This window comes from Mustela putorius, unplaced genomic scaffold, assembly GCF_011764305.1.
Source record: "Mustela putorius furo isolate JIRA1106 unplaced genomic scaffold, ASM1176430v1.1 tig00000129_pilon_pilon_pilon, whole genome shotgun sequence".
NCBI classification, from domain to species: Eukaryota; Metazoa; Chordata; class Mammalia; order Carnivora; family Mustelidae; genus Mustela; species Mustela putorius.
This window is the reverse complement of record NW_025421290.1, coordinates 22,909,926-22,936,849: the sequence shown is the minus strand read 5'-3', so window position 1 is coordinate 22,936,849 and position 26,924 is coordinate 22,909,926. Positions and strand designations below refer to the sequence as shown.

Genomic DNA, 26,924 nt, shown 5'->3' with positions numbered 1-26,924 from the left:
TTTTAGTCAGACTTTATTTTTGGACAGATGAGTCTTTCTTTCTTTTAGCATATGAGTGCCTACTGCATCCTTGATGCTGACAATACAGTGATGCAAAGATCTAGTCACTCTAAGCTGAAACAGTGCATTCTCTGAACATGGGGGAGTCTTGTTGATCTTATAGTAGTTTGCTAATATCCTCTAGAAGTAGAAGATTAAATTATGAAGCTGTCAATCTCTTACCTATAATAGGTTTAGAGTTGGTTACTATCCCGGAATAGGCCCCTTTTGCTGTTTGTCTTTGATCTATAAGCAATCTTTTTGAGACCAGCACTCACATCCAAAAGGGCAGTTGTGATCACAAAGAAAACAGTATTTTAAGGAATTCTGTTCTGATTGGAATCAGGTTCTTGACTGCCATAGACTCTTGTGCCTGATGATATTTATACACGCACATACTGTAAAGCACTTGATGTGCTTACCTGATCCCTTTGGTACTGTAACCACCTGTATCATGAGAAAGTATCACTGTGTCTAAAATAGTTCTCCAGATACTAGGTTCCATTTCCAAACATTTTCCATACTCTTCATTTTCTTTTTCTTCTTGCAAGGAGAAGAGAGTAGGGGAGAGGGCTGAATTATGTTTTCAAATACAAGTCAATCATTAACAGTCATTGACAAAAGAACTTCACTGAAATTTATTAACCAGTCACAGGAAAACAGGATGATCCCTCTTCCTAGTTTACAGATTTCTGAATGGAATCTCAATTGAATTCTGCATCTGCAATGCTGATTTGAATAGGAGTTTCTTATTCCTGGATATATGTGCATTTTTACCCCCCAGGCCATGTTACTTCTTACACGATTATTTTCCTTATGGACCTTATTTTGGTTTCTTTCTACATTGATCCTAACTCACATTGCACACCTAGATCTAAATAGCAGTCAGTTTCTCAGATGAAATAGATGCCCTATTGCAATTTGGAAAACACAGGGACATAAAACCGTATCTTCTAGGGAATATCACCACAGATTAAATGTGTAAGAGGCCATTAAAATAGCTGATAATCTCTCCTCAGCTTTGCTGTTTGGTACCAAAAATAGCAGATGAAGTAACAGTGTATCTGACTGCCTAGCTCATGTTGGCATTTAAAAATAAAAAAATATACCTGTTGCATTTGTCAGTGAACCTTTACAATCTCTTTTCCACCTTATTTTGGAGATTACTGAATAAATATCTCCTAATTTTTCTGCCAGCTTCTTAGCATAACATCTCACAGAACAGTGGAAAGAGGAAAGGAAGAAGTCTAAATGACCGGTTTGAGGCTTAGCTTTGATGTAGGAGATAAGGATAAGGGTACATACAGTTCCGACATTTACTATCTTACTTTGCCGGGAAAGCCTGACAGGATATAAAGAAGGCAGAAATGGGTTTGTGCCACAGAATGAAAAAGGACTTGTCGGAATTGAATATTGGCCTTTTGTCTAAGTTACTTTGCATATAGCTGACTTGGATATAAAGAGAAAAGGCAGTTTGCCTTATTCGGCATTGCTGTGTCACATGACCAGCGAAGTTCAGACCCGAACGATGTCCCAGGCCTAGTCTGTCATTGCGGTGTGTACAGAGTGGCCATTTTCTCCCTCCATGGGCAGAGGTGTGTCCGTTACCAATTACATAACAAACCGCTGCAAAACATGAGTTAAAGCAGTGTTTTAATAATTTTTCAAAGATTCTGTGGGTTTCTGAGCGTTTCTTCTGCTGATACCACCTGGGGCCACATGCAGCTGCATCAATCTGTGAGGACTGGGTAAGCCAGAACAGCCTCATTGTGGCACTTAGTGCTGGCTATTGGCTAGGGTGCCTTGATTTGTCACTACATGGCCTCTCATTCTCCATAGGCTAGATTGAGCTCTTCACAGCATGGGGGAAGACCACATCTGGTCAAGATGTGAAGCCAGACCAGAACTACTTCTGTGCTCCTTATACTCCACCACATTGCTCTTGCTTGTGTGTTTAAGAGGAAAATAATGTATGTAGACTAGTAACTCAGGCATGGAAAATTTATTTGGCAGAAGTCACAAAAAGTAGTGATTCTTCAGGTGGAGAGAGAAGATAGGAAATAAAAAGGGTTTGGTTGTTTTCCCAACCTGTTTTAGATACTGGATATTAATAGAACAATTGAGGTAGAGGTATAGTAAGGCCCAAAGATCAGGAGACAACTGACACTGAAAAGATAGTTTGTTACACACAGTTCCCAAGAGAAGGGGACCCACTATGCCACGGAGACCACGGAGGAAAGCACTAGCACTGGTTGTAAGGCAGAGAGGAAGGGAGGAGGTGCAGACAAGAGCCGTTACTGTGGTTGCATGGGAAGTAACAGGCAAAGCCAGGTAAGCAGGGTTAGGATTGGCTGGTTTGAATAATTTTAGTGGTTTGTGTGGCATACCTAGTTGTCTGGTATCTGGCGTTGGTGTGACTGGGCATGTGAATAATGACCCTGAGCATGAGAGCTCCATAAAGAAGTATAGGCTCCGGATTGGTTGGCTCGTATTGGAAAAGTACACTCGTGAGAGAGTTGTTCACTATCTGTAAAAATCAGTTAACCCTGGAGGAGCACTCCCTCCAGGGTCAGCAAGGCCTCAGATGTCAAAACATTAAAATACAGAACATAAAAAAAACCTAGTGAATACACTTCCACTACTACTGTCGTGGGTTCTCTGGCCCTCTAATTTCTACCTTTACTACCAAACCTACAGGAATGACTGAGATACCCAAAGGTAATCTGAACTCTCTAGAAAATAGCCAAGAACAAGGATGGAAGCAATGACAACAAAAAAAATTTTTAAACCCGAGCAATCAAATATCACCAAACCCAGGGGCAAAAAGTCCTGTTTTATTTGATATAATTTTCCATAATATTTTATTTTTATATTTTATCCATAATAAACCACAGTTAAAAGTATGGCTTGTTCCACTGCCTGCTAGGATCTGGCGGTACATATCCTCTAGGGCCTCTGAACAGTTAATGGGGAGTGATTCTTTCCCCTTACAACTTTCATCCATCCTCAACCATAATGTGATTGCATTTTAAACTTTGTACCTGAGACCAGCGGTTAATTAGGAACCATTTTATAGAAAAGAGGTTTAAGTTAGCTTTTCTGGATAGCAGCCACCATCTAAAGCAAAGGACCATGTCAAATGACCCTGGGTACCAATGCTCCTTGGGCCCCTTCAGTTTGGTGGCATGTCACTTTCAGCATTTTATTCTGTCTCTTACTATTTACCACCTATCACATTGTTCCTTGAATCTTAGTACAAACCATCATCCAGTTTCACAGGGATTACTGTATTAGCTTTATAGCTGACCTCTTCACTACCATTGTGCCCCTCTCCAATTTGCTTGCCTTAGACTAGAGATCCTGGTAAAATGGATTCAGTCCTGTCTTTCATTTGCTTTAAAAGCCCTTAGAAGTTTCCCATTGCCCTTAAGATTCAGTCCAAAATACTGAATCTTTTGTATTCAGTATGATCTGAATACTGTACGATCTAGTTCCTGCCTGCTTCTTCAAACTCATTTCACCCAATACTTCACTCTTTCTTTCTGATCCCTCCACTCCCCCAGCCTTTTGGTTACTCAAAAATACTAGATTCTTCCGCTCAGGGTCTTCATACAAACTTTAAAATTTGTGTGTTTTCTCCTTCACTGATTTTCTAGTGAAATTCTTAACTTCACGTCATTTCCTCAGAAGCCTGTTTTCTTTTCTTCTTCTTCTTCTTCTTCTTCTTCTTCTTCTTCTTCTTCTTCTTCTTTTTTAAAGATTTATTTGTTTTAGAGGAAGAGAGTGAGCACATGTGAGTTGGGGTGGTGGGTAGAAGGGGAGGAAGAGAGAATCCTCAAGCAGACTCCCCACTGAGTGTGGAGCCCAACACAGGGCTCAATCTCATGACCCTGAGATCATGACCTGAGTCAAAATCAAGAGTTTGGAGACAGACACTTAACTGACTGAGCCACCCAGATGCTCTGAAGCTGTTTCCAAGCTTGTCTAACCCCGAGGGCACCCTGAGCTTTGTTCCCTAGTGACAGCCTGCACACCCCCTCCCTATCACAGTGTGTTTCAGGCACCTGCTCCCCAAAGCCCTATCTACCTCACCACAAAAACCTCCACAGATTAGCCCTTTACCAACCAGCTTCTCCATCCCTCAGACCATCCTAATACCAACTTCTTATGCATTTACATGTTGTTTTCAAATTTTCTTCTTTTTCTCATCAGTACTCTAGTCTCCAAACGTTCTTCTTGGCCTTCTGTTTTTCCCTGGGTACCCATTCTGGGGTTACACAGAAAATGAATAATCTTTTGACGGACACCAATATATGCAAAGAGTAAAAGCTTTGCACCCTGTCCTTGTAAAGGGTAGGCTTTAAGAACTCTAATGCATCCAGAAACTTTCAAACAACTTGCAAAGGAAGTTGATATATAAGCCCTGTGGTCATACAGTCAGAAGGAAGAGGCTCTTGGATTCATGAAATGGCAAATTCCTTTAATTCTAGTCCCCAAGAATAACTTAATAGAGGAGGAATAAAATTTTGCACGGGGAAGGGGGGTTACAGGTAACAAGTGCCTTTCCCCCCTTCTTTTTAATTAGGTCAACACAGAGCTTGTTTAAACAAACAAACATACAACAAAAAGCAAAAGTCAAATAATTCAAAATAAAGTACAAAAAATCACATTAAAGGAGACCCATAGCAACACTTTATATGCCCATCCCTCCAATCCTAAATTCTCTTGAGTTCTATAATTGCTCCAGACTCTTTCCCATAATCGACATAATTTTTTCCCAGCACTTTGCACTGTGCAGCTTGACTTAACTTCTCAGGCTAAGTGCTCCCACCTTATTGCTTCAGTCCCCAGGTTTGCACGGTGTCTCTTCCTTGGAGAGATTGGGGCGACAGAAGATTTGAGAAATAGGGGTAAGAAATTTTCAATCTCACTTTAATAAAGCCTGTCCTGATCAGTCCAAAACCACCCTTGGCTTAGCTCAGGTGATGCTTCTTTGGGGAAGGAGTAGTTGGGAGGTTTGACTCATTTCCTCAGTCTCAGAACCAAAAATTAAACCCCAAGGTTTAAATTCAAACTCTGAAGTATCCTTCCCTCTTTCCTGTTTTTCATCTTGCTTGGATGCTATTTGGAGGAACAGTGACTTTATATACTAAAACAAAATACAGTGTGATAGTGTTCTGCGATATATATTAGTCAAAGGCTATTGGAGCTCTGAGAAGGGAATAATTTATATTGCCCGTGGAATAAGGAAGGCTTCAAGAACGTGGGGTCCTTGAAGCTGCATTTTGGGTATGTGGAAGTTCATGCAATCCTCAGGGAATAATGTCTCCTCCAAAATTGAGTGTGGAGTGAATGGAGAAGGGTAGCAGAAAAGGCAGGCCATTATAAAGGACCTTAAATTCCTTGCTAAGAAAATTGGAATGATTAGTATAGGTAAACAAACAAACAAATCCAACCAGGAGAATCTCATTTATGCTTTTTAGATGACTTTTCAGCAGTGTGGAAGATAGACTTGAAAATCACAACTAAGGTTATGTTTGTTTTTTTGGGTTTTTTCATACTTGACCCTGTGGGCCTATAGATATGGATGTTATAAGATCAGGTGAAAGGCAGCGGGGGAGTTTCTCAATGTGAGACTTCCTATTGTGGAAAGACTTCAATATGTGGAAGGATGACAAGGGATTAAACCAGAGTATTTCCATGGCACTAGAGGCAGGGACAGATGAGAAGATCTCAAGGATAACATGGGAAATGTTACTCCATGTCACCTGTATTTTATACTATTATGTCAGCTCAAATAGCACGTGGTAGGTGAGGCTTTCTCACTCACCCTGGCAAATGGCACGTGGGGGCTGGTTCCTGAGCAACTGTTGGACTTAAGGCACCGGCTCATTTGCCCACTAAACTACCAGCTTCTTTAAGGCAGGGATTGTATCTTTTCGTCTCTGTTTTCCTCACACCTTCTAATGACCTGCAAAAATGTGTGCTGGAGGGTTGCAGAATGAGTGGAAAACAGACATTCATAAATGGCTGAACATTACAGGCTGTCTAGTAGTTAAAGCACTAACATTAAAGGTTCAGTGATATCCAGGGACTACACCGATTGCCATTCGACCTACCCTTTCATGGTGACTTATTTCTAAATCTTAATTATTAAGCTGGAGAACTCCCCAACCCACAAATAGCCAAGAGTACCAGAAGCTGCAATACTAGCTCCATAGTAACTTTTTTTTTTCCTTAGCTGATTTTATAGAGCGGCTATGTACTAGGGAACGTCAGAAGACGGTGGCCAAGACCCAGAACGTGGGAGGTATCTGTTTCCACATCATTTAATGAGGACTACAAATACGGCTTCAATCCCGAAGTCCCGACTACAAACCAATGTCCCGGAACCAAATGGCCGACACACGAATTTCCCACCGGACGCGCGAGTGTGTTACGCGCATCTATTGCTTTTGCCTGGCGGAGGCCGATCGGGAGAGGACCAGCACCGAGAGGCCAAGGAAAGGAGGCGAGTCAAGGACTTCCTCCTGGGGAAGGAGCTTGGATTCGGGAGGCCGCGTTAGGGCTGTCGGACTAGGCGTCCGCGCGCGTGGGAAAGTTCAGTCATGTCTGTACATTCGGTGATGCGCACCCTGCGCAAGAACAAGACGCTTCGCTATGGAGTCCCCATGCTGGTGAGCGCAGGCGGGGAGAACGCGTGGGGCGGGATTCCGGAAGGGGCGGGGCGTCCGCTCGGCGGGTCCCGGCGGTCCGGATCCGGGAGGCAGGGGGCGGGGAGCCGCAGCGTGGGCGGGGAAGGGGCGGGGAAGGGGCGGGGAGCCGCAGCGTGGGCGGGGAAGGGGCGGGGAAGGGGCTGGCGGCAGGTGGCTGTCCTAGTCCTCTCCCTTCGCTGGTACCAGCATCTGGAGTCGCCCCTTTACCCTCCCTAGTAGTCACCAGGGTGTGCTTCAGGGCGCGAGGCCAGAACCGGATTTTGCCCCAGGTCTGGGTAATTACTAAACTGACATTGTTAACCCCTGCTACACCTGGACGGCGGTGTGGCTCGTTGGAACCAGGTGTATTTACTTAACTCGTACAGTTTCGGGCATCTCCACGTTTCAGCTTCCTGGTTTGTTTAATTCTTCCCGGGTTGCTGGTAGGAGTTCAATAAAACCTTGTGAAAACTGAGTGAATAGCACGGTGCCTGCCACATTGTAGCACCTTTCAAAAGGTCGCTGACTTGCAGTTGATCATTTTGAAGCACGTTGAGTGTACTTTTGGTGTTTATGTGTTTGCGTCCTGTCCTACACTGAGTTCCCCGAGGATCTCATTCGTCTAGAAGGTACAGGTTGAGGTTGACCTAACACCAGCCAGAGCTGGAATCCAGCCAGATAACTTTCTGTCTCCCCTTTTTTGTTGTTGCTTCACCTTAGCAAGTTATTTTGCTTCAGCAAGCCTTGATGTGATAGTAAATGAGACAATTTCAATAAAACGTGTGGACAAAACCCACTTTCTTTTAAATCCTTAACAGTTGAATCCTTTGTATGGATCTTGGTAAGATGAGGTTACCAACTTTCACATTTAAGCAGAACTAAAGGAGAGAAGTGACCTTAAAAATTTTAAAGAAAACAGTCTTCAAAGATAATGCAGTGATTATATTTGTGTAAATGACAGGGCGTGTGTAAAAACTATCCTCCCTCTAGGTTCCTCTGCCCCCAATGGAGATCCATTCAAAAGCATTGTGGTCGTGGTCACTAACTTGATGTCACCTGCATGTCCCAGGGAGAGCCAACTTGATTTTGTTTCTTATTTTTCAAAATCACAAGCCCAGATATTAAAATCACTAGTGTTGAAGTACCTTCTAGGAGTTTAGGGGTTTCCTTTTGTATTTTATTTCAGGGAATGGAAAGTACCACAGTAGCCTTTTCCCCAAATGTGTTACCCTTTACTGGTCTCTACATCTATACCAGACCTAGAGAACCATGTTTCAAAATATGAGTCCTAAACATATTAATAAATTGTAGAGGAAATTGTTGAATTCAGTACTTTGAAACCAAACAGTACTGGAAAGAACTCAAAAGATACATCCTCTTCATCACGTAACAGTTGCATATGCCATAATTACTATGCTACATTTATCTTCAAGCTGAAATTATTTCCTCTCTTGGATAAATATTAATGCTTCATAGGACATACAGAAGAGGACTTTGAACACCAGGTATATATGCAAATACAACTCTCCTTCCCTCCGTGTCCAAACTACTTGAAGAAAGAGAATATACTTGTTTCAGCTTCCATACTATCCATTTAGTCAGGATTTACCTTTCTAATTTGACCAGTGACCTACTGGTTCCTACACACCAAAAATTTAGCCCATTCAGGTTCAGCGTTTATGCTATATTCACAGAGTTATGCAACTACCACCACTGTCTAACTTCAGAATAATTTCATCAGGGACACCATGTTCATTAGTAGTCAATTCCTGTTTTCTCCTCTCTCCCCCCAACATAGGCAACCACTAATCTACTTCTGTCTATAGATATATATTTTTTTAAGATTTTATTTATTTATTTGACAGAGAGAGAGATCACAAGTAGGCAGAGAGGCAGGCGGAGAGAGAGGAAGGGAAGCAGCGGGGCTTGATCTCAGGACCCTGGGATCATGACCTGAGCCGAAGGCAGAGGCTTTAACCCACTGAGCCACCCAGGAGCCCCTGTTTATACATTTAATAGTGTAATATGACATGTGGTCTTTTGTGACTGATTTCTTTCAATTAGCATAGTGTTTTCAAGATTCATTCACGTTATAACATGTATCAAAACTTCATTCCTTTTTATGGCTAAATAATGTCTTAACATTTGGCTAGAAAATTTTTAATCCTAATCCTGTCCTATTTATTTATCATTTTATTTATTCATTGGTGAACATTGGTGAACATTGGTGAACATTGTTTCCAGTTTTTGGCCATTGTGAATCATGCTGCTACGAACATTCATGTACAGGTTTCTGTATGGATGTATGTTTTCTTTTCTCTTAGGTATCTCCCCAGTGATAGAACGGCTGGGTTATATGGTACTCCATTTTGAGGAACTGTCAAGCTATTGCCCAGAGTGGCTACATCATTTAACATTCCCACCAGCAATGAATCATCCGTGTCCTTGCCAACACTTGCTAATGTCCATCTTTTCTGTTACACTCTTCTCAGTGAATGGGAAGGTATCTTATTGTGGTATTCATTTGCATTTCCCTCAAGACTAATGAATATGGAACATCCTTTCATATGCCTATTGGTCATCTGTATCTCTTTGAAGAAATGTTTATTCAGATCATTTGCCCACTCTAAATTGGGTTATTTTTCTTTTTATTGGGTAGAGGTTTCCCTAAACACCTGGAACCAGTAAGTCTTTTTTGAGGGCCTCTGTGTGCTTGTTTTGGTGTGTCTTCAACACTCAGCCAGGCAGGTTACAACTCTGCCTTGAGATTTTACTTCCCATTTGCTCAGAGACTCAAGGTTAGCCACAGGCAAGTGTTTAAGGCCTTCTCAGATCTTTCCTGAGCTTACACAACTCTGGGCTTGGGACAATTCTGTTCATGAGCATTTCCTTCTAGATTCTCAGGAATATATTAGAACTTTTCAGAGTCCTCTGTGGACACCTTATTTCTCATATTTTCTTTTAAGCTTTTTGTTTAGACTGTTATTTGCCTTGTTGCCTACCATCCCAGGCAGTCACGATGTTAAACAATTGCCTCTGAATTTTTTCAGCAAACAGTTCTTGGGAGAAGTCTATTAGTACTAGTTGAGATCCATGTCAGGAAAACTGAAGTAAGCCTTGTGACTGTGATTTCCACTGAACCACCAGATTGGGTCAAGCAGTGACAGTTCTCAGAGAATAAGATTTTAAGGAGCCCCAACCCCATGCTGCCCATTTAGAGGTTCCTGCTTTGTACCATGATGCGTTCTATTTGTTCTCATGGCTACCATGGAGCTGGGGCAGAGAGGTGGGAATAAAAATGCCACCAAGCTTTCTGTTCTTGCTGAAAGGTAGTCTCCTTCTTTAGAAGATGTTCCCAACATTACTGCAAGTCTTTGCTTAATTTTCAAATTTCTGAAAAAGTTGCTTTGACAACTTTTGCCAGTTTTCTCATTGCTTTGATGGAGAAGATTTTTGGAGGTGCTTAGTCTGCCATTTCACTTGATGTTATCTTTTGGTTCTTTTTTTTTTTTTTTTTTCTAAGTCTTTGGTGAGATTTTCTAACTTTTCATTTGTTTTAAGAACATTTGTTACTGTTCTCTGAAGCATTTTTATAATGATTCCTTTAAAATTTTTGTTAGGTCATGGGGTGTCTGGGTGGCTTAGTCAGTTAAGTGTCCCAACTCTTCGTTTGGGCCCAAGTCATGATCTCAGGGTCCTGAGATCCAGCCAGCATGGGCATGGGGCTCCCTGCTCAGCGGGGAGTCTGCTTCTCCCTCTCCCTCTGCCCCTTCCCCACAGGTGCAGGTGCAGGTGCAGTAGGTGCTCTCTGTCTCTGTCTCTGTCTCTCTCTCTCTCTCAAATAATGAATAAATCTTAAAAAAAAGATAAATAAAATCTTTGTCAGATCATTCCAACATCTGGTTTATCTCTTGATACTGTCTCTTGATAGTCTTTTCTAATTCAACTTGCTGTTTTCCTGATTCTTGCTATGACAAATGCGTTTTTATTGTATCGTGGACATTCTGAATATTATGTTAGGAAACTCTGTATCCTATTTAAGTCTTCTACTTTAGCAAGTAGTTGCCATGCTTAGACTTAGCTTGTAGGTAATAGCATACTATTTTGGGCTTTCTTTCCAATAATAATTTAGGTTCCAGAACCCTTGCAGTGCTATTCTGGTATGCTTTGTTTGTTTACTTGGTGCTGCTTTGTTCCCCTGGTGCCTGCTTGATCCCTTCTAAAGGTGGAGTGTTAGAGAGTAGGGGGATAGTCCTTCATGAAACTCCCCTTATTTTAGACACCAGCTGAAAGCTCTGGGATTTTTAGACTACCTGTGCTTCTGATACAACTGATTATAAATTCATGGGTTCCTGTTAACCCCCTTAAGTTCAGTAATTCACTAGAATGACTCACAGAGCTCAGGAAAGCACTATACTTAGAATTATAGTTTTATTTTAAGGGGTATAAATTAGGACTAGCCAAAAGAAGAGACCAGAAGAAACCAAAGAGACCAAAAGAAGAGGGGTAAGGTCTGGAAAGTCCCCAAAGCAGAGTTTCCATTTTTCCTCCTGTGAAATCAGGGCATGCCACCTTCCCAGCACATTGATGTGTTCACCAGCCAGGAAGCTCAACCAAGCTTCAGTGTCCAGAGTCTTTTTAATTGGGGTTTTATTATCTAGGTGTGGTTAATTGAATCATTAACAATGTGAGGGAACTCGGTGTCCAGCCCCATCTCCTTGGGGGTCAGGTTGATATCATAGGGCTTAAAGCCACATCCCTCTAGTCATACGGTTGGTCATTCCAGCATGGCCTGACTGTATACTGTAACTATTTAGGGGCCTGCCCTGAGTCACCTCATTAGCATAAACTCAGGTGTGGTCCTAAGGGCCCCCCACCAATAACAAAGATACTCCTGTTACTCAGGAAAGTTCCAGGTAGTACTTTCTGCCCAGGAACCCAAGACAAAGATCAGACAAATTCTTCATTATGTACCATGTGGGTACTATGATTGTAGAAGTTCCATAAAGATGTAATGGATGCCTGGACTAGAATGTTAGAAGAAGGTATAGTCAGAAATTGTCAGTTGCAGGAAATATTTTAAAAGTAGAGGTGATGGGGCGCCTGGGTGGCTCAGATAGTTAGGCATCTGCCTTCGGCTCAGATCATGATCCCAGGGTCCTGGGATTGAACCCCACATTGGGCTCCCTGCTTGGCAGGGAGTCTGCTTCTTCCCCTCTCTCCCCCTGTACCCCCTGTTTTTGCTCTCTCACTCTCTCTGTCAAATGAATAAATAAAATCTTAAAAAAAAAAGTAGAGGTGACAGAACTCAGGGATGGATTAGATGTGAGATACAAATGAAAGGAGCTTATGATGATTACAAAGAAGTTTGCTTGAGCTGTTGGATGAAAGCTGTTGACATTTACTGGAAAGAGTGTTGGGGTACAGTTTTTTTAAATGTTTATTTATTATATCTGCTAGACTTTTTTTTTTTTTAAGATTTTATTTCTCTGAGAACATGTGGGGAAGGGGCAGAGAGGAGAGAGGGTGAAGCAGACCTCCCCCCATGGCGGCCCAATGGGCAGATTCCAGGGCCTGGAGTTCATAACCTGAGCTGAAGTCAGATGCGTAACCAACTGGGCCACCCAGGTGCCCCATGTGTCTGTTAGACTTTGAAGTGGAAATGTCAAATAGGAAGGCAATGGGATGTTTGCCATTGAAAGCATGCATTTGGAGGTGGTTAGGTTGTAGAGCCCATTTAAAGCCATGAAATTGGATGACGTCAGCTATGGAACCAGTTTTGATTGTGAATAGTTGGAAGAAATGTGAAAATTGGAGCCTTTGGGAATACTTCCAACATTTTGAGGTTGGGAAGATGAGGAAGAATGGAAAAAAGGAGACTGAGACAGAGTTTTGAAAGCCAGGGATGTGTCTCTTCATTGAGACACAAAGACAAGCGTTATTTTACTTATACAGGTAATTCTTACGTATTGACATTGCCAGATATTTTTCCTGCTTTGTTGTCTCTTGATTTTGTGTTGTTATTATTTCACTTATTTGGTGAATTTTTATGTGGTCAGACTTACTGGGTTTTAAAATTTATAACCTAAAGGTTTTGTTAGTATTTCAACCTTAAAATTGTAAAGTATTATATTTTACACTGTTTTATATCTTTATATTTCCTTATTTGGTAATATTAGTATATTGACATAAAAATGAATGTAGTGATCAAACTTTATTTTTATCGAAATTGCTAGATTATTACAGCTTTAGGATTAAGGGTGAAACCCATTAGATTATTGGAAGAGGTGCTAAAACAGCAGTGACAGTTGGAGGGATCTTTTAAGTTTTGCCCTATATTGAGAAGTGTGGTATATTTTATGAGATTCTTTTATTAGTTGGTAAGAAAATGGAGAAAAATGCTGTCTAGTTAGCTTATTTTGCAAACACAGAAAATTGAAAGAATTCTGGTCTTGAAGAAATGAGGCCAGAATTTAATTCCTAGCTCTACTCAGTATGATCATAGGCAAGTCATTTAGTTGCCTGTCCTTTTATTTCCCCATCTTTTAAATGGATTTTTTCTTAGCTTTAGTTCTTTTATAAGATCAACTAATACAATGCTTGTGATGATGTTATTTAAACCATAAGGTGTAATACAAGTATGAGAGGGCAGCTGGGTGGGTCAGTTGGTTAAGTGTCCGGCTCTTGGCTTCTGCTCGGGTCATGATCTCAGGGTCATGTGATCAAGCCCCACATTGGGCTCTACACTCAGCACTCAGCACAGAGTCTGTTTGTCTCTCTCCCTCACCTCAAATAAACAAATAAAATATTTAAAAATGAACAAAAAAAAAACAAGTAATGGGGTACTGACTTTGGTAGTTGGTGATAGGGTAAAATGTTTCCTAGTGACAGTACGTACTGCATCTACGGATGAGTGGTCGCTCACCAAGAAAATAATGTATTGGGTTTCATATAAACTGCCACTGTTGACATTAGTCTGAAGATAGACTGAATTCTGCCCTTCTGTTTTGTTTAACTGTTTCCTTTCTTTGTTTCAGTTGCTGATAGTTGGAGGTTCTTTTGGTCTTCGTGAGTTTTCACAAATCCGCTATGATGCTGTGAAAATTAAAGTAAGGACTGTAATTGGAGTTTAACATGTGTCTGTGTATATGATTGTTCAGGTTTAGATGTGTTTACTTAGTGTACTAAGCAGTGTAAGTTTTGTCTAACTTTTCAAGGGGTTGTATGATCCTTGGGCTCTTTCTTACTCTTTAAGACAACATGAGTGATCGTATGGAAATGAATCATGAAGTATAAAGAATTTAGTTATCTAAATTCTATTTCTACTTCTATTCATATTTATATCTAAATTCTATTTCTATTTCTATTCATAGAAAATTTGCAATACTGCATTCTCCAATGAAATATATTCAGTAGAGTTGTTTTTAGGATTTAAAAGGGGCTGGAGAATGTTGGACAATTTCACTCCCATTATATTATTCTAATTACAAATTAGCTGTTTTATATTAATACCAGTAATTTTATAAATTATATTGATATATAAAGTATACTGATAAACTGAAGGAAAGGAAAATTATTTTTCATTACAAATAATGATACTTATCTTTTTTAGGTATATGTTTATATGTTATATATGAAACTATACATATAAATATATGTGAAATTTATTTCACAGGTGAGGAAACTGAGGCTCAGAGAGCTTCAGTAACTTACCTATGGATACATGGCTATTTAGAGGTAGTGCTAGGATTTTCACCCTCTTTGATTTACAATCACAAACAAATTTAGGTCAGGTGTTACATAAGAACTCTAGTTAAATAACTCTGATTAATTCATTCAGAAGTATGTAGTTTTTTGGGGCACCTGGGTGGCTCAGTTGGTTGGGCGACTGCCTTCAGCTCAGGTCATGATCCTGGAGTCCTGGGATCGAATCCCACATTAGGCTCTCTGCTCGCCAGGGAATCTACTTCTCCTGCTGACCTCTCTCCTCTCATGTTCTCTCTCTCTCAAATAAATAAATAAAATCTTAAAAAAAAAAAGAAGTATGTAGTTTTTGTTTGTGGCCACATATGACATTTGAGTTTTTCCCCAGTTTTGTATATGTAAAGCATATATATATGTATAATTTCCTATGTACATATATATAATATTTATATATACAAATTTTTCTACCAATATTATTGGGATCTGCTAGTGAAATATATATTATATAATGTATATTAATTATATTAATTAGTAATTATTAGTAGGAAAGTAAAGTGTATTAGAGACCCATTCAATTTTCTCAGTTAATTTTATAGTTTAAGAGAAACACCAACTTCAACTAGTCTTAAAGGCAGTAAGTATTAGGGTAAATATTAAATCTAAAAAGAATGTATAATATATATAATGTTCCATGAAATCATGTTTTTATTTCCTTTCTCCTTTAGTATATTGAATATATATATGTTACTTTAAAGTCCTATCTCCAATGTACATCAACTATAGATCTGCTTTAGTGTCTAGTTTTTTTCCCTTGTCGGTTTTGTGGGTAAATGTTCTGTCTTTGAACACACCTTGTAATTTTAATTTTGTTATTTTTATTTTAAGATTTTATTTCTTTATTTGATAGAGAGAGTGAGAGAGAAAGAGAGAAAGTGAAAGAGAGAGCATGAGCGGGAGGGGCAGAGGAGAGTACAGAAGCAGACTCTGTGCTGAGCAAGGAGCCCGATGCGGGACTCGATGCCACGACCCCGGGATCATGACCTGAGCCGAAGGCAGAAGCTTAACTGACTGAGCCACCCAGGCACCCCGACCTTGTAATTTTTTTAACTGAATACTGGATCTTGGATAGCCTGGGGGCCAATCCCCTTCCTGCACTGGAGGAGTGAGTGTTGAAGTTGATCACTGCTCCAATGTCTGTTGGCCACTTATATTTCCTTTTTCGTGTGTCCTCTATTGTGATGTTTTAGGTCTCGGTTGCCCATTTTTTCTGTGGATATTTGGTCTTTTTCTTATTGTTCTGTAAGATTTCTTTATACATGGCAGATCATAAACCTTTTCATCATCTTAATGGTGTCTTTTGATGAACAAGTTTAGTGTTGTCTGTTATTCCTTTTTTACTCAGAGTTACTTTTTCTTTTTGTCCTTTTAAGAAGTTTTTCTTATGCCAAAATAAAAATATTTTTCAATATGATTGCTAAAATTTTTTGTTTGGCCTTTTATACTCAGATCTACAACTATAAAACCCAAATGGAATTGATTTTTTGTACACAGTGTGAGGAATTGTGATATTCTGATTTATAAGAGATAGGTATTTGGTCTTTGCCCTATTTTCTGGCATTGAACTAAAATCCCTGGAATTTCCTAAGTGTTGAGAACAAGCAAGGTGTCTTTTGTTGTGTGAATGATTTATGGAATGCCCCTGGGTAACCTAAAGATGGGGGCTGGTTGCTAGGAGAGCCAGCCTTGTGAGACAGGGTTGGAACTTTCAGTCCCACCTCTTGACTTCCAGGGAGGGGAGTAGGGCTAGAGGTTGAATCAGTTGCCAATGGCAAGGGCTTAATCAGTCATCCCCATGTAATGAAGCACGAATAATACAAAAAAGATAAGATTCAGACAAATTCCTGGCTGGGGAACTTGTAAAAGTGCTGGGAGAGTAGCCCTCTTAGAAAGGAAGTGCAGGGGTGCCCGGGGTGGCTCAGTGGGTTAAGCCTCTGCTTTCGGCTCAGGTCATGATCTCAAGGTCCTGGGATCGAGTCCCGCATCGGGCTCTCTGCTCAGCCGGGAGCCTGCTTCCTCCTCTCTCTGCCTGCCTCTCTGCCTACTTGAGATCTCTCTGTCAAATGAATAAATAAAATCTTTAAAAAAAAAAAGAAAGAAAGAAAGAAAGGATCTCCACACCCTTCCCTTGTTCTTTGCCTGTGTGTCTTTTCCATCTGGTCTTTTATAAATAAAATGTTTCAGTTCTGTGAGTTGCTCAGGGAGGGGTTGTTGGAGCCTCCAGTCTATAGACAGTCAAGTACAGGTGACATCCTGGATATGCAGTTGGTGTGTGAAGTGGGGAAGGGGGCTATCTTAGATGACTGAGCCCCTAACCTGTGAGACCTGACTCTTATCTCCAGGTAGGTAGTGTCAGAATTGAGTTAATTGCTTGGTGGTTTGGAAAAAAACCCCACACACGATGGAGGAACTATAACGGAACTAGCTGTCACTCAACTAATCTGAGTTTGTTTGCTCCTTGGTGAGTTGTAGATAAAGATTACAACAGCTAATCTATAGGAATTACAAAGGCGGAGTTGTTACACAAAGGAAACTTGATTTGTAGCAAACAAGAAGATGATCATGGAAATAACTTCCAAATCCATGACTACCCAAACAGGGTTGAGAGAGTTCTTTTTATTTAAGATTAGGATGGATATTCAGAAAGGGGAGCTTGGCCATCACACGTAAAGGCAGGAATAAGGTTGTGCAGACATAGTGTCTTATGAAACCTGTGCTCCTCACAGGGCAAAGACTTTAATACTGTACTGGAGCATAGTAACTGTTGGACAAAGGGAAGGGGCTATGGACATGATCCACGAGCCAGTATAAACTGGATGGGATCTTTCTTTCTTTTTAGGATTTTATTTATTCATGACAGAGAGATAGCCAGACAGGGAGAAACAGGTTTCCCCTGAGCAGGGAGCCCGATATGGGGCTCCATCCCAAGACACTGGGATCATGACCTGAGCCGAAGGCAGACTCTTAAATGACTGAGCCACCCAGGTGCTGAGCTGGATGGGATCTTGGGCTGGTTTTCTTGGGTAAGGTCTGACAGGGCCTGCTTGTTCATAGACTGGAACCTTATCAGTTGACCCATAGCCAGTGTATTTCTTAGTGGGGTCTGAAAAGAAACAGTAGCTGATACAGAGAAACAGTTCTGAAAAACAAGCTTTAAATTTTCCGCTAGTTTCAATCCTGCAAGACAACTCAAGAATGTGCTAGGTCAATCTTTACTTTTGAAATAGCACTGGGAGTTTTACCATTGATTTTTGTTTGTTTGTTTCTGATATGGTTAGGCTATCTACTGGCCTATTAGAGACTTAGTTTTTACATTCCCATTGTTCCCTTAAAATTTTTAACTGCTGTTTTGGTTTTTTGTTTTTTCTTTTTCTTATTCATTTCTTTGTAATTCTAACACCCCCAAGGCAGTTCTGCAAAGAAGTATGCTTGGGCAAGTAGAGTTGGTAAGGCACACATCCAGGGGGTGGGGGAATAGTGGCAGGGGATAGCTGGGGACCTGAAATGTCTGGGTCTTTCTTTTTCTGGGGATCCCTAACTCTGCTTATAGAATGTTTCCCCTAATATAGATAATAGTTGGCAAACACCATTAACTGACAGAACATTTTCCTTCCTGCTCTTCTGTGTCTGTTTTGTTGTCTGTTCTGTTGCATTAATTTATTTACAAATTACATTGTGGTTTTCAAATTAATTGTGCATTCCTGAGAAATGAACTCACCTTGATCTTGGTATACTGTCTTTTTGGTATGTTGCTGTCTTTTGTAGTATGTTCTTCAGGAATTCTGCATTAGTGAAGTTGGCCTGTTCTCTTACTATCTTTTTCAAATTTTGACATCAAACTTGTGCTCACCACATAACTAGAAGGTTTTTTGTTACACTGGCATTATTTCTTCTTTAGTAGAATCCACTGGTAAAGCTATCTGAACCTAGGATTTTCTTTACGTAAGATTTTAAAGTTCAGATTCATCTCTTTATACATTATAACACTGTTCAAATAGTTTATTTTTTCTATTACATATTAGAAAGTTGTAGTTTTCTTTTCTTTTTTTAAATAAAGATTTTATTTATTTATTTTACAGAGAGAGATCACAAGTAGGCAGAGAGGCAGGCAGAGAGAGAGAGAGAGAGAGAGAGAAGCAGGCTCCCTGCTGAGCAGAGAGCCCGATGTGGGACTTGATCTCAGGACCCTGAGATCATGACCTGAGCCGAAGGCAGTGGCTTAATCCACTGAACCACCCAGTGGTTCAGGCGCCCAGAAAGTTGTAGTTTTCTATGAATTTGTCCATTTTGTTTAATTTTTCAAGTTTGTGGGCCTAAAAGTATTCATATTATCCGAGTATCTGTTGCCCATAAAATTTATACTGTCGACGTCCTTTTCATTCTGAATACTCATATATGTGACTTCTCCTTCTTCTAAGTCGATTTTACTTGAGATTTATCAATAACTTTTGGTTAAGTTTATTCTCTTGTCATGCATTTGTTTGATTTTTAATTAGTTCTGTTCTCTATTTACTTTTTTTTTTACTTTTTTTTTCTTTTTTCTGACTTTATGAGGTAGATTCTTAGCTCTTTGCCTGTTCGTCTTTTTCTTTTTATAATTTTTTAAAGAATTTTATTTATTTATTTGACAGAGAGCATAAGCAGAGGGAGCAGCAGGCAGAGGGAGAGGGAGAAGCAGGCTCCCCACTGAATAGAAAGCCTGATGTGGGACTTGGTTCTAGGACCCTGGGATCATGACCTGAGTCAAAGGCAGCTGTTTAATTGACTGAGCCACTCAGGCATCCTCTTTTTTTGTAATATATGCTTATAAGCTGATGAATTTCCCTTTAAACATGGGCCTAGCATGTCATGCAAATTTAATATATAATATGTTCACAGTCGTTTAATTAAAAATGTTTTCAGTTATTCAGAAGCTACTTAGAAGTGTTTTTCCTTAATTTATAAGTATAGGGGATTTTCTAATTATTTTTTATTGATTTCTAACTTAGATGCATTGTGATCAAAAAGAATATTTTCAATGAGCTCTTTCTTTGATATTTGTTGAGACTTACTTTATGACACAGCATATGATCAGTTTATATATAATGTGCACTTGAAAAAATGTACATCTGGCCGTGATGGGTACATATTAAAATTTACACATCCATTTATACATTCATTTGGTCAAGTTTGTAGGGTTTTCTCAAATTTTATGTAGTGTTGACTTTTTAAATCTGTATTTTCTATCTGCTACTGAGAAAATTGTGCTGACATCTCTATTATGACTCTATTTCACTATGATATTAGGCACACATAATTTCAGAATTAGTACATCTTCATGGGTGAAATAGTGTAATGAAGTTTTCCTTAAAAAAAAAAATTCAGGGTGCCTGGGTAGCTCAGATGGCTAGGCGTCTGCCTTTGGCTCAGGTCATGATCCTGGGGTCGTGGGATCAAGTCCTGCATGGGGCTTCCTGCTCCTTGGGGTGCCTGCTTCTCCTTCTGCCTCTGCCTCTCTCTCTCTCTCTCATGAATAAATAAATAAAATCTTTTAAAAATTCAAATAAATATCAGTAAATTTAAAGATCAGGTTGGTTTTATTCATTGATTCCTGCATCTGGCAAAAGGAAAGAGCTCTGAAGAGCTCTTTATCTGTATAAATATTGCTCTTTGTGTGTATAAAATAGGAGACTTTTAAAGACTGAACTGAGCAGGGACAAGGAAAGAGCATGTTATTTCATCTTCCTTTGGGGGACAGACGGGGACAGTCAGGCAGTTTACCTCACTCCTCTGACCAGGAAGTTCCAGACTGACTGGTTAAGATTACATTCCTGGGAGAGAGTGGAACTTAGGTTAGATATTAAGTATCAGTTTGGTGATATGCTTAGCAGAAGTGACTCCATTTTGGACCTGTTGCCTTTTTCTTAGCACTTTGCTTGCTAATAATGCTTCTTTCCTTAAAGGCTGCTTTGTTGGATGTTAATATGACTTCTTTTCTTTTTAAGCTTAATCTTTCTATATACTTGGTTTTAAATATATCTCTTATAAACAGAATATATGTTTTTAATAGTCTTGTTTTTTAATTGGATCATTAAAGCCATTTGCATTTAATGTAAATTTTTATATATTTGGGTTTAAACATACTTCTTATGTGCTGTTTGTTACAGTTATTTCTTTCTGACTTTTTTGTGGTCCTCTTTTGGAATAACAATGTTTTATTAATTTGTTATTGTTCTTTTGGTTAGAAAGCTGTATTTTTACTCTTTCACTGAAGGGTACTCGAGATTATTACAGGTTTTAGTTTTTGGTTTTTTCCTTCTACTGTTTGGTGTTGAGGGGGAGCAAGATATGCTGTCCCAAAATGAACCATTTTGACATGGGGATTATTTTGAGCTGACGACCTAGCAGACTGTGGAAAGGATTTTTATCTCTCCTTTAGCTGCCTAAAACAACTTAGATGGAGGGTCTATACCAAGAAGAGACCTATTAGCAGGGATAACTTTTTATATCAGAAAGACTTACCTGCATGGCGTAGTGGACATTTGTTTCCCAAACATTTGCTTTTTATCTTCCTGTGAATTGTCTTCCTCCCCTTTTCAACGCTAGCTTCCTGCCTCGTTTTCCTTAGCTCAGAATGATATTTAATTGCCTGACTCAATTTCCTGGCTACCTGTGAGTCTCATGTCTTTGTGGGCCTCCTGTACATACATAATTAAATTTGTTTTTCTCCTGTTCATGTGTTTTATGTCAATTAATTATTAGGCCAGCCTCACCATCCCAGCCATTCCATATATAACTTTTTTCTCCCCTTATATAACTTTTTAAATTCAAAATTGAATCTAACAGACTTAAATAACTTATGGCTCCTTTCTTTTCTGCAGATTGATCCTGAATTAGAAAAAAAACTGAAAATGAATAAAATATCATTGGAATCCGAGTATGAGGTACATATGTTAATATATGTTATATGTTAATATAATCTCTCTTTTGTAGCAGTTAATATAATATAATATATAATGTTAATATACTCTCTCTTCTGTAGCAGTTTTCCTAGCCAGTGACTGATTCTGCCTATCTTAAATTATTACCAGTGCAGAAAAAAATGACCCCAAACAATATGGTATTAGGACAACTATGTAGTCATTTGATAAGGAAATATGATGGATCTATATTTCATGTGTTAAAATGAATAAATTCAAGGTAGAGCAAAAATTTAAAAATAAAAAAAGTGCTAAAATACTAGGAGAAAAAAATGGAGATTCTTTTTTGTGGTCTTGAGTCAGAAAGTTGATTTAAATGTGATACAAAATTCAAAAAAAAAAGTTTCCCCTTTCTCCACATCCTTGCCAACATTTGTTGTTCCCTGTATTGTTAATTTTAGCTATTCCAACTGGTATAAGGTAGTATCTCATTGTGGTTTTGATTTGTATCTCCCTGATACAAATGTGATGTGGAGAATAAATATCATTCTTAAACATAGGACAAGATACTAAGCTTATAGGAATGTTAGTTAAAATTATAACAATGTGTCATCGTCCACCCATCTGAATAGCAAAAATTCATGTTTAATAGCAAATGGTGTTATAGCATGTGGTTAGGGAAGATGTTCTCCATTTCTTGTATATTGTTGATTTTTGCCTGTGGATCATACTACTCTGTTTCTTTGTATGGTTAGTTATTTTGCTTGAAAGATGAACATTGTGAGTAATACATTGAAGAGACTTGTGAAAAGTGTTGATTTTCAGTTTAGCAGGCAGTTCAATTATTGGCTGATTATTTTGAGCTTGGTTTGTCTTTTTAAGGGAGGCTGTGTGGAAAGGCTTTGGTGTTTCCTATACTGCTGTAATTCTATGGGACTCATTCTCCACATTGTCCCTCCAGAGGATCTTGTCAGAGCTTGGCTTGCAATGAGTCCAAAGCAGGTCTTACTCTCGGCATAATCCTTATTCCTAAAGATTAGCCTTTTTGGTGTCTCAGGCGTATGTCAAGGTAGAAGCTAGGTGTTAAAGAGAGGTCTCCACTGTAGCAGGGCTGAAAATCCAGTATTGATTGGCAGTGCGTTTCATTAGCACTTCTTGATTCTGTTTCATACTCAATTCTGTTAACAGTTGGTTGTTAAGTGGTAAGCCTTAGGTGGTCTTGCCCAACACATGTACAGCACATGTACTGTCTATGTTTTGCTAAATTCCACAGAGACACTTTCATTTACGGTAGACCTGTGAAGACTGGAACAGTTTTATGTGAAGTCGTTCTGCCAGCCTTGTATCCCATCTAAGAAATAGTCTTAAATTCTCTTAAGCATATTTGTCTTATGTTACCTGGGTAAAGGCCATCTTTTCTTCAAAGCTTTTTGTAACTTTGGGTAATTTCAATACTGTACTTGAAAATAACTTAATTCCTTGCACATTAAATAAGTAGAACTTTGTTCATTTATGTATATTTAATATAGACTCCTAGTGAAACTGTAAGTGACATTTAGAGCATGGTTTCAGTTCATTACTTCCCCATTATTTTGTCAAGACCAGTGACTTGCTACTTCTCAGTCTGTAAGCACTATGTCAGTAGTGATGCTCTGGAGGGTTTGTCTGGGAGTAAATCTTCTTTTAGTTATTTTGGAAACCATAGAATTTGAGAGCTGAAGAAACCATCTAAACCATTTGGTTTAGCCTTTTTATTATTACTTATGAGGGAATTAGTGCCCAGATGGCTTATTAAATCACTTGCCCAAGGTTATACAGCTTGTTAGTAAAAGAGAAAGGCTTATTATCCAAGTGTCAGTATAAATTCATATTGTTTTTCCTATCTCTGGATATAAGCTATTCTGTGTTCTCTGAGCCTTTTTTTTCTCAGTAATTCCAGAACAATAAAAGTAGATGTAGAAAAGTTACTGTCAGAGTGGTGTTGAAGGGTGAAGAACCCATTTATAATTTTCCTTTTAATCTACCTTCATTTCTGTGCTGGGAGGCATTTCATACTAACTGTGAAGGTATGATGACCCAAAACTGTAGTTCAAACTAGGTTTTATTGAATAAAAGGGATTTGCTCTTGGCAGCTGTGGGAAATGTCTTCATTTGCAGGCTCAGGCTCATTTCTCTGGTGCAGGACAAATCGCTAGTCTCTTTTCTTCCTTCTAGCAGACTTTAGGGTCACCACCTTTGTTCTTTTCCTCTCCTTTACTACTGTCACCATGCTGACCCATGCTAGTCATTATTAGCTGAGTCAGCCTTCAGAGTTGGACTTTTGTTTTCCCAGCTTCTTGCCTTCCTTTATGCTCTCAAAAATAAAGTATGCAAACTCTTCCTCTAATTCAGTAATTTTATTCTGATGGGGGGAGGGAAAAAGATATTCTAATTAACCTCCACAGCAAGCAAGAAAAATTGCAAATCCTAGAAGATATGTCATTACTTCAGTTAGTAAGTGTGACATGCAGTTGATTTATTTGTTAAAATTATAATTGAGGGCCTATTGGATTTTTTCCACTCATTTAGTCATTCATTTAGTAATGTCCTAATTGAAGCCACAGGACTTTTACCCTAATTATATACTTTAATTTTTGTGGCTCTGTAGAAAATAAAGGACTCTGCTTTTGACGACTGGAAGAATATTCGAGGACCCAGGCCTTGGGAAGATCCTGACCTCCTCCAAGGACGAAATCCAGAAATTCTTAAGACTAAGACAACTTGACTCAGTTGATTCTTTTCTTTTCTTTTTCTTTTTTTTTTTTTTAAACAAAAATGTTATCAACTGGAATTCCCACTACATACTCAGGGGGAAGAAAATTTCAGACCTGAAGAAGCTTGGATGTGAGTAATGTGATGACAGATAATCTTGATAAAAAGTCACAGTAACATCAGGCAGTGATTTTTTTGTGTCAATCCTGTGTAGGAAAATAATATCAATCACAGGTGATGAGAGTTTTGGTTTTACTTATAATACCTCACATGATATACTAATCAGTCTCCAAAGTATATAACTGATGATTATGTTGATATCATTAAAACATGTTGAGAAAATAATACTGTTCTTGGTTAAGGCAAAGATCATGTAGTAGCACATATTACATACAGATACAGCAAATTTGTTCAAGTATTCCAAATTTGTTATCTATGTGATTACAGTTTGGAAATACTGATTTAAAGGGATACTTTATGCCTTAGCATAATTTGCATGCAACTTGACTGTAGTTCTGTTCTTTTTCTTTTTTTAACTTGGGGTTTGCTATGATCTAAATGCTAGGCAAAAAGATAGAATTGAGAGAAGTTGGTTTTTTTTAGTTTATTTTTTCCTTTTTACCTGTGTCTTAGCCAGCCTGTTACCCCACTCTCTGATTTTTTTCATACTGAGTTCCAGGTGCCTAAAGTCTCAATTGAAATACTCCCCCCTTGCTGTGAAGTGTGTAAACCTGGCGATTCACAGACCTGTACCCCTGGGGATAAAAATATATGTTTATAAAAAATAAAAAATTAAAAAAAAAAGAACAAGGTGCAAAGTAATAAACTCAGTCTATGTTCTTTAGCTAAAAAAAAAAAAACAAAAAGAAAGAAATACTCCCCCTTATGTTGACAAAAAATTATAAATCTACCTGCCTCTTGCCCAGTCAAGATCACTGTTTTCAGTGGGTTAGTTTTAGCAAAAAGAAAATCAAGCTGATTATTTAATGATGATAAATCATGAGATATTAAAGAACAGTTGGATTTCATGGGCCAAAAAAATAATAGACCTCCACTTAACATTGCTCCATGTACAAAAAGTAACTCAAAATGGATCTAAATGTAAAATTCAAAACTTTTGGGAAAAGAAAGAAGAAAGTCTTCAGGACTTAGTGTATAATTCTTGAAAAATAGTTCTTAACAAAAACATTCATAAAAGAAAAACTTGGTAAATTGAATCTCATCAAAATTAAAAACTTGTTTTCCAAAGACCCCATTGAAAGTGAAAAGACAATCCAGACTGAGAGAAAATACTTGCAAACCACATTTATGATAAAAGGCTCATATCTAGAATATATGAAGAATTCTGAAAACTCAGTAATAAAAAAGCAAATAGTTCAATAAGAAAATGGTCAAAAGACACAAAGCAGCATTTCACTGAATATATTCACTATATGAATATGGCAAATAAGCACATGAAGAGAATGGTTGACATCACTAGCCATCAAGGAAATACACATTTGGACTACGTTGAGAAATCACTACATACTTATTAAAATAGCTGAAATAAAAAAGTGACAATTCCAAATGCTGGTAAGGATGTGGAGAAACTGGACCCCTCACACATTGCTGGTATAATGTAAAATGGTACAACTCATCTAGGAAATTGTTTAACATTTTCTTTAAAAATAGCATGGGGGACTTCAGTTTCTGGTCAAACATTTAGGAACCTTGGAAGTCACACCTCCCATCCTAACACAAAGAAAAAGTTGAAAACCTGAAAATCAACAGCTGTTCTTTGATCCATGAGAGAATTGAGGACACAGGACAAAACCACCACATGAAAACTTGAGACAGACAAATAGAGAGGATCACAGGTTACCTGGAAGAGAACCCACCTGAAAGCCACTGTTGGAGCCAGAGTCAGGTAGGAATGCTTGAAGAGTAATTGACTAATTACTGGAGACAGAGTATGGACAAGCTTGAGTTAAAAACTCACGGAGACCAGGCCAGGGGCATATTTTTGTGAGTTTTAGTTCCTGGAGCCCCACTAGATTCTCACTCTGAATATTAGAGAAAAATCTTGTGGTTTCAGTAGGGGGGAAGAGAAATGAACCATTCTGAAATATGTTCTCTGAATTTTGTTAACAAAAAGCCTAGCCTCAAAGGAAACTTCTGCTAGAGACTAATCACACTGGATTTTGCCAGGGCTTAACCAACTCTAGGGTAAGAGAACTACCCAACTTTAATCCTTTCTAGCCTCCTGTTTCACCTAAATGGGTTGGGGGTGTGGGAGGAAACCTGGAGAGGTAGTAGTGAAAGTCATGTGGGACCATGATCACTAAAAGCCTAAGACCTAATCATAAAACCATAGAATGTTCCCTTCCCCCTTCACATTACTACCAGTTCATTAAAGGCTATTCAGTGGAGTTTCTTTCACCCAATCCAGCTGAGTATTATGTCCAACTTTGAAAAGAGAAATTACAAGGCATATTAAAATACAAAAAGCACAGCTTGAAAAGCCCAAGCATCGAAGTCAGATTCATACATGGGAGTCCAAAGAAGTTGGACTCACCAGACTGAGAATTTAAAATAACTATAATTAATATTTTAGAGCTCTGATGGAAAAAGTACACAATACAAAAGAACAGATAGGTAATATAAGCAGAGAGATGGGAATCTTAAGAGTCAAAGAGAAATTCTAGAAGTCAGAAACAGTGGAATAGAAATGCCTTTGATGCAGTCATCAATAGAATGGACATGACTGCCAGATGGTAATTTAAAGACAAAGAGCGCCAAT

The 26,924-nt window shown here is 38.8% G+C and overlaps 1 protein-coding gene across 1 annotated transcript; it reads left to right on the top strand.

Annotated features, from left to right (window-relative positions):
* The first annotated feature begins 3,952 nt into the window (after window positions 1-3,952).
* Window positions 3,953-26,924, top strand: LOC106003364 (cytochrome c oxidase assembly protein COX16 homolog, mitochondrial). Its single transcript, XM_004739031.3, has 4 exons — window positions 3,953-6,716; window positions 13,772-13,843; window positions 21,356-21,418; window positions 24,042-26,924. Exons 1-4 carry the CDS (start codon window positions 6,648-6,650, stop codon window positions 24,156-24,158), a joined length of 321 nt encoding a protein of 106 aa, XP_004739088.1. The 5' UTR covers window positions 3,953-6,647; the 3' UTR covers window positions 24,159-26,924.

What these genes read in the sequence shown, in the direction of transcription:
- LOC106003364 (XM_004739031.3), top strand. Translation starts at nt 6,648, where the DNA reads ATGTCTGTACATTCGGTGATGCGCACCCTGCGCAAGAACAAGACGCTT. An exon ending in GCTATGGAGTCCCCATGCTG is followed by an intron (nt 6,717 to 13,771) that starts GTGAGCGCAGGC and finishes TCTTTGTTTCAG; the next exon opens with TTGCTGATAGTTGGAGGTTC. An exon ending in CATTGGAATCCGAGTATGAG is followed by an intron (nt 21,419 to 24,041) that starts GTACATATGTTA and finishes GTGGCTCTGTAG; the next exon opens with AAAATAAAGGACTCTGCTTT.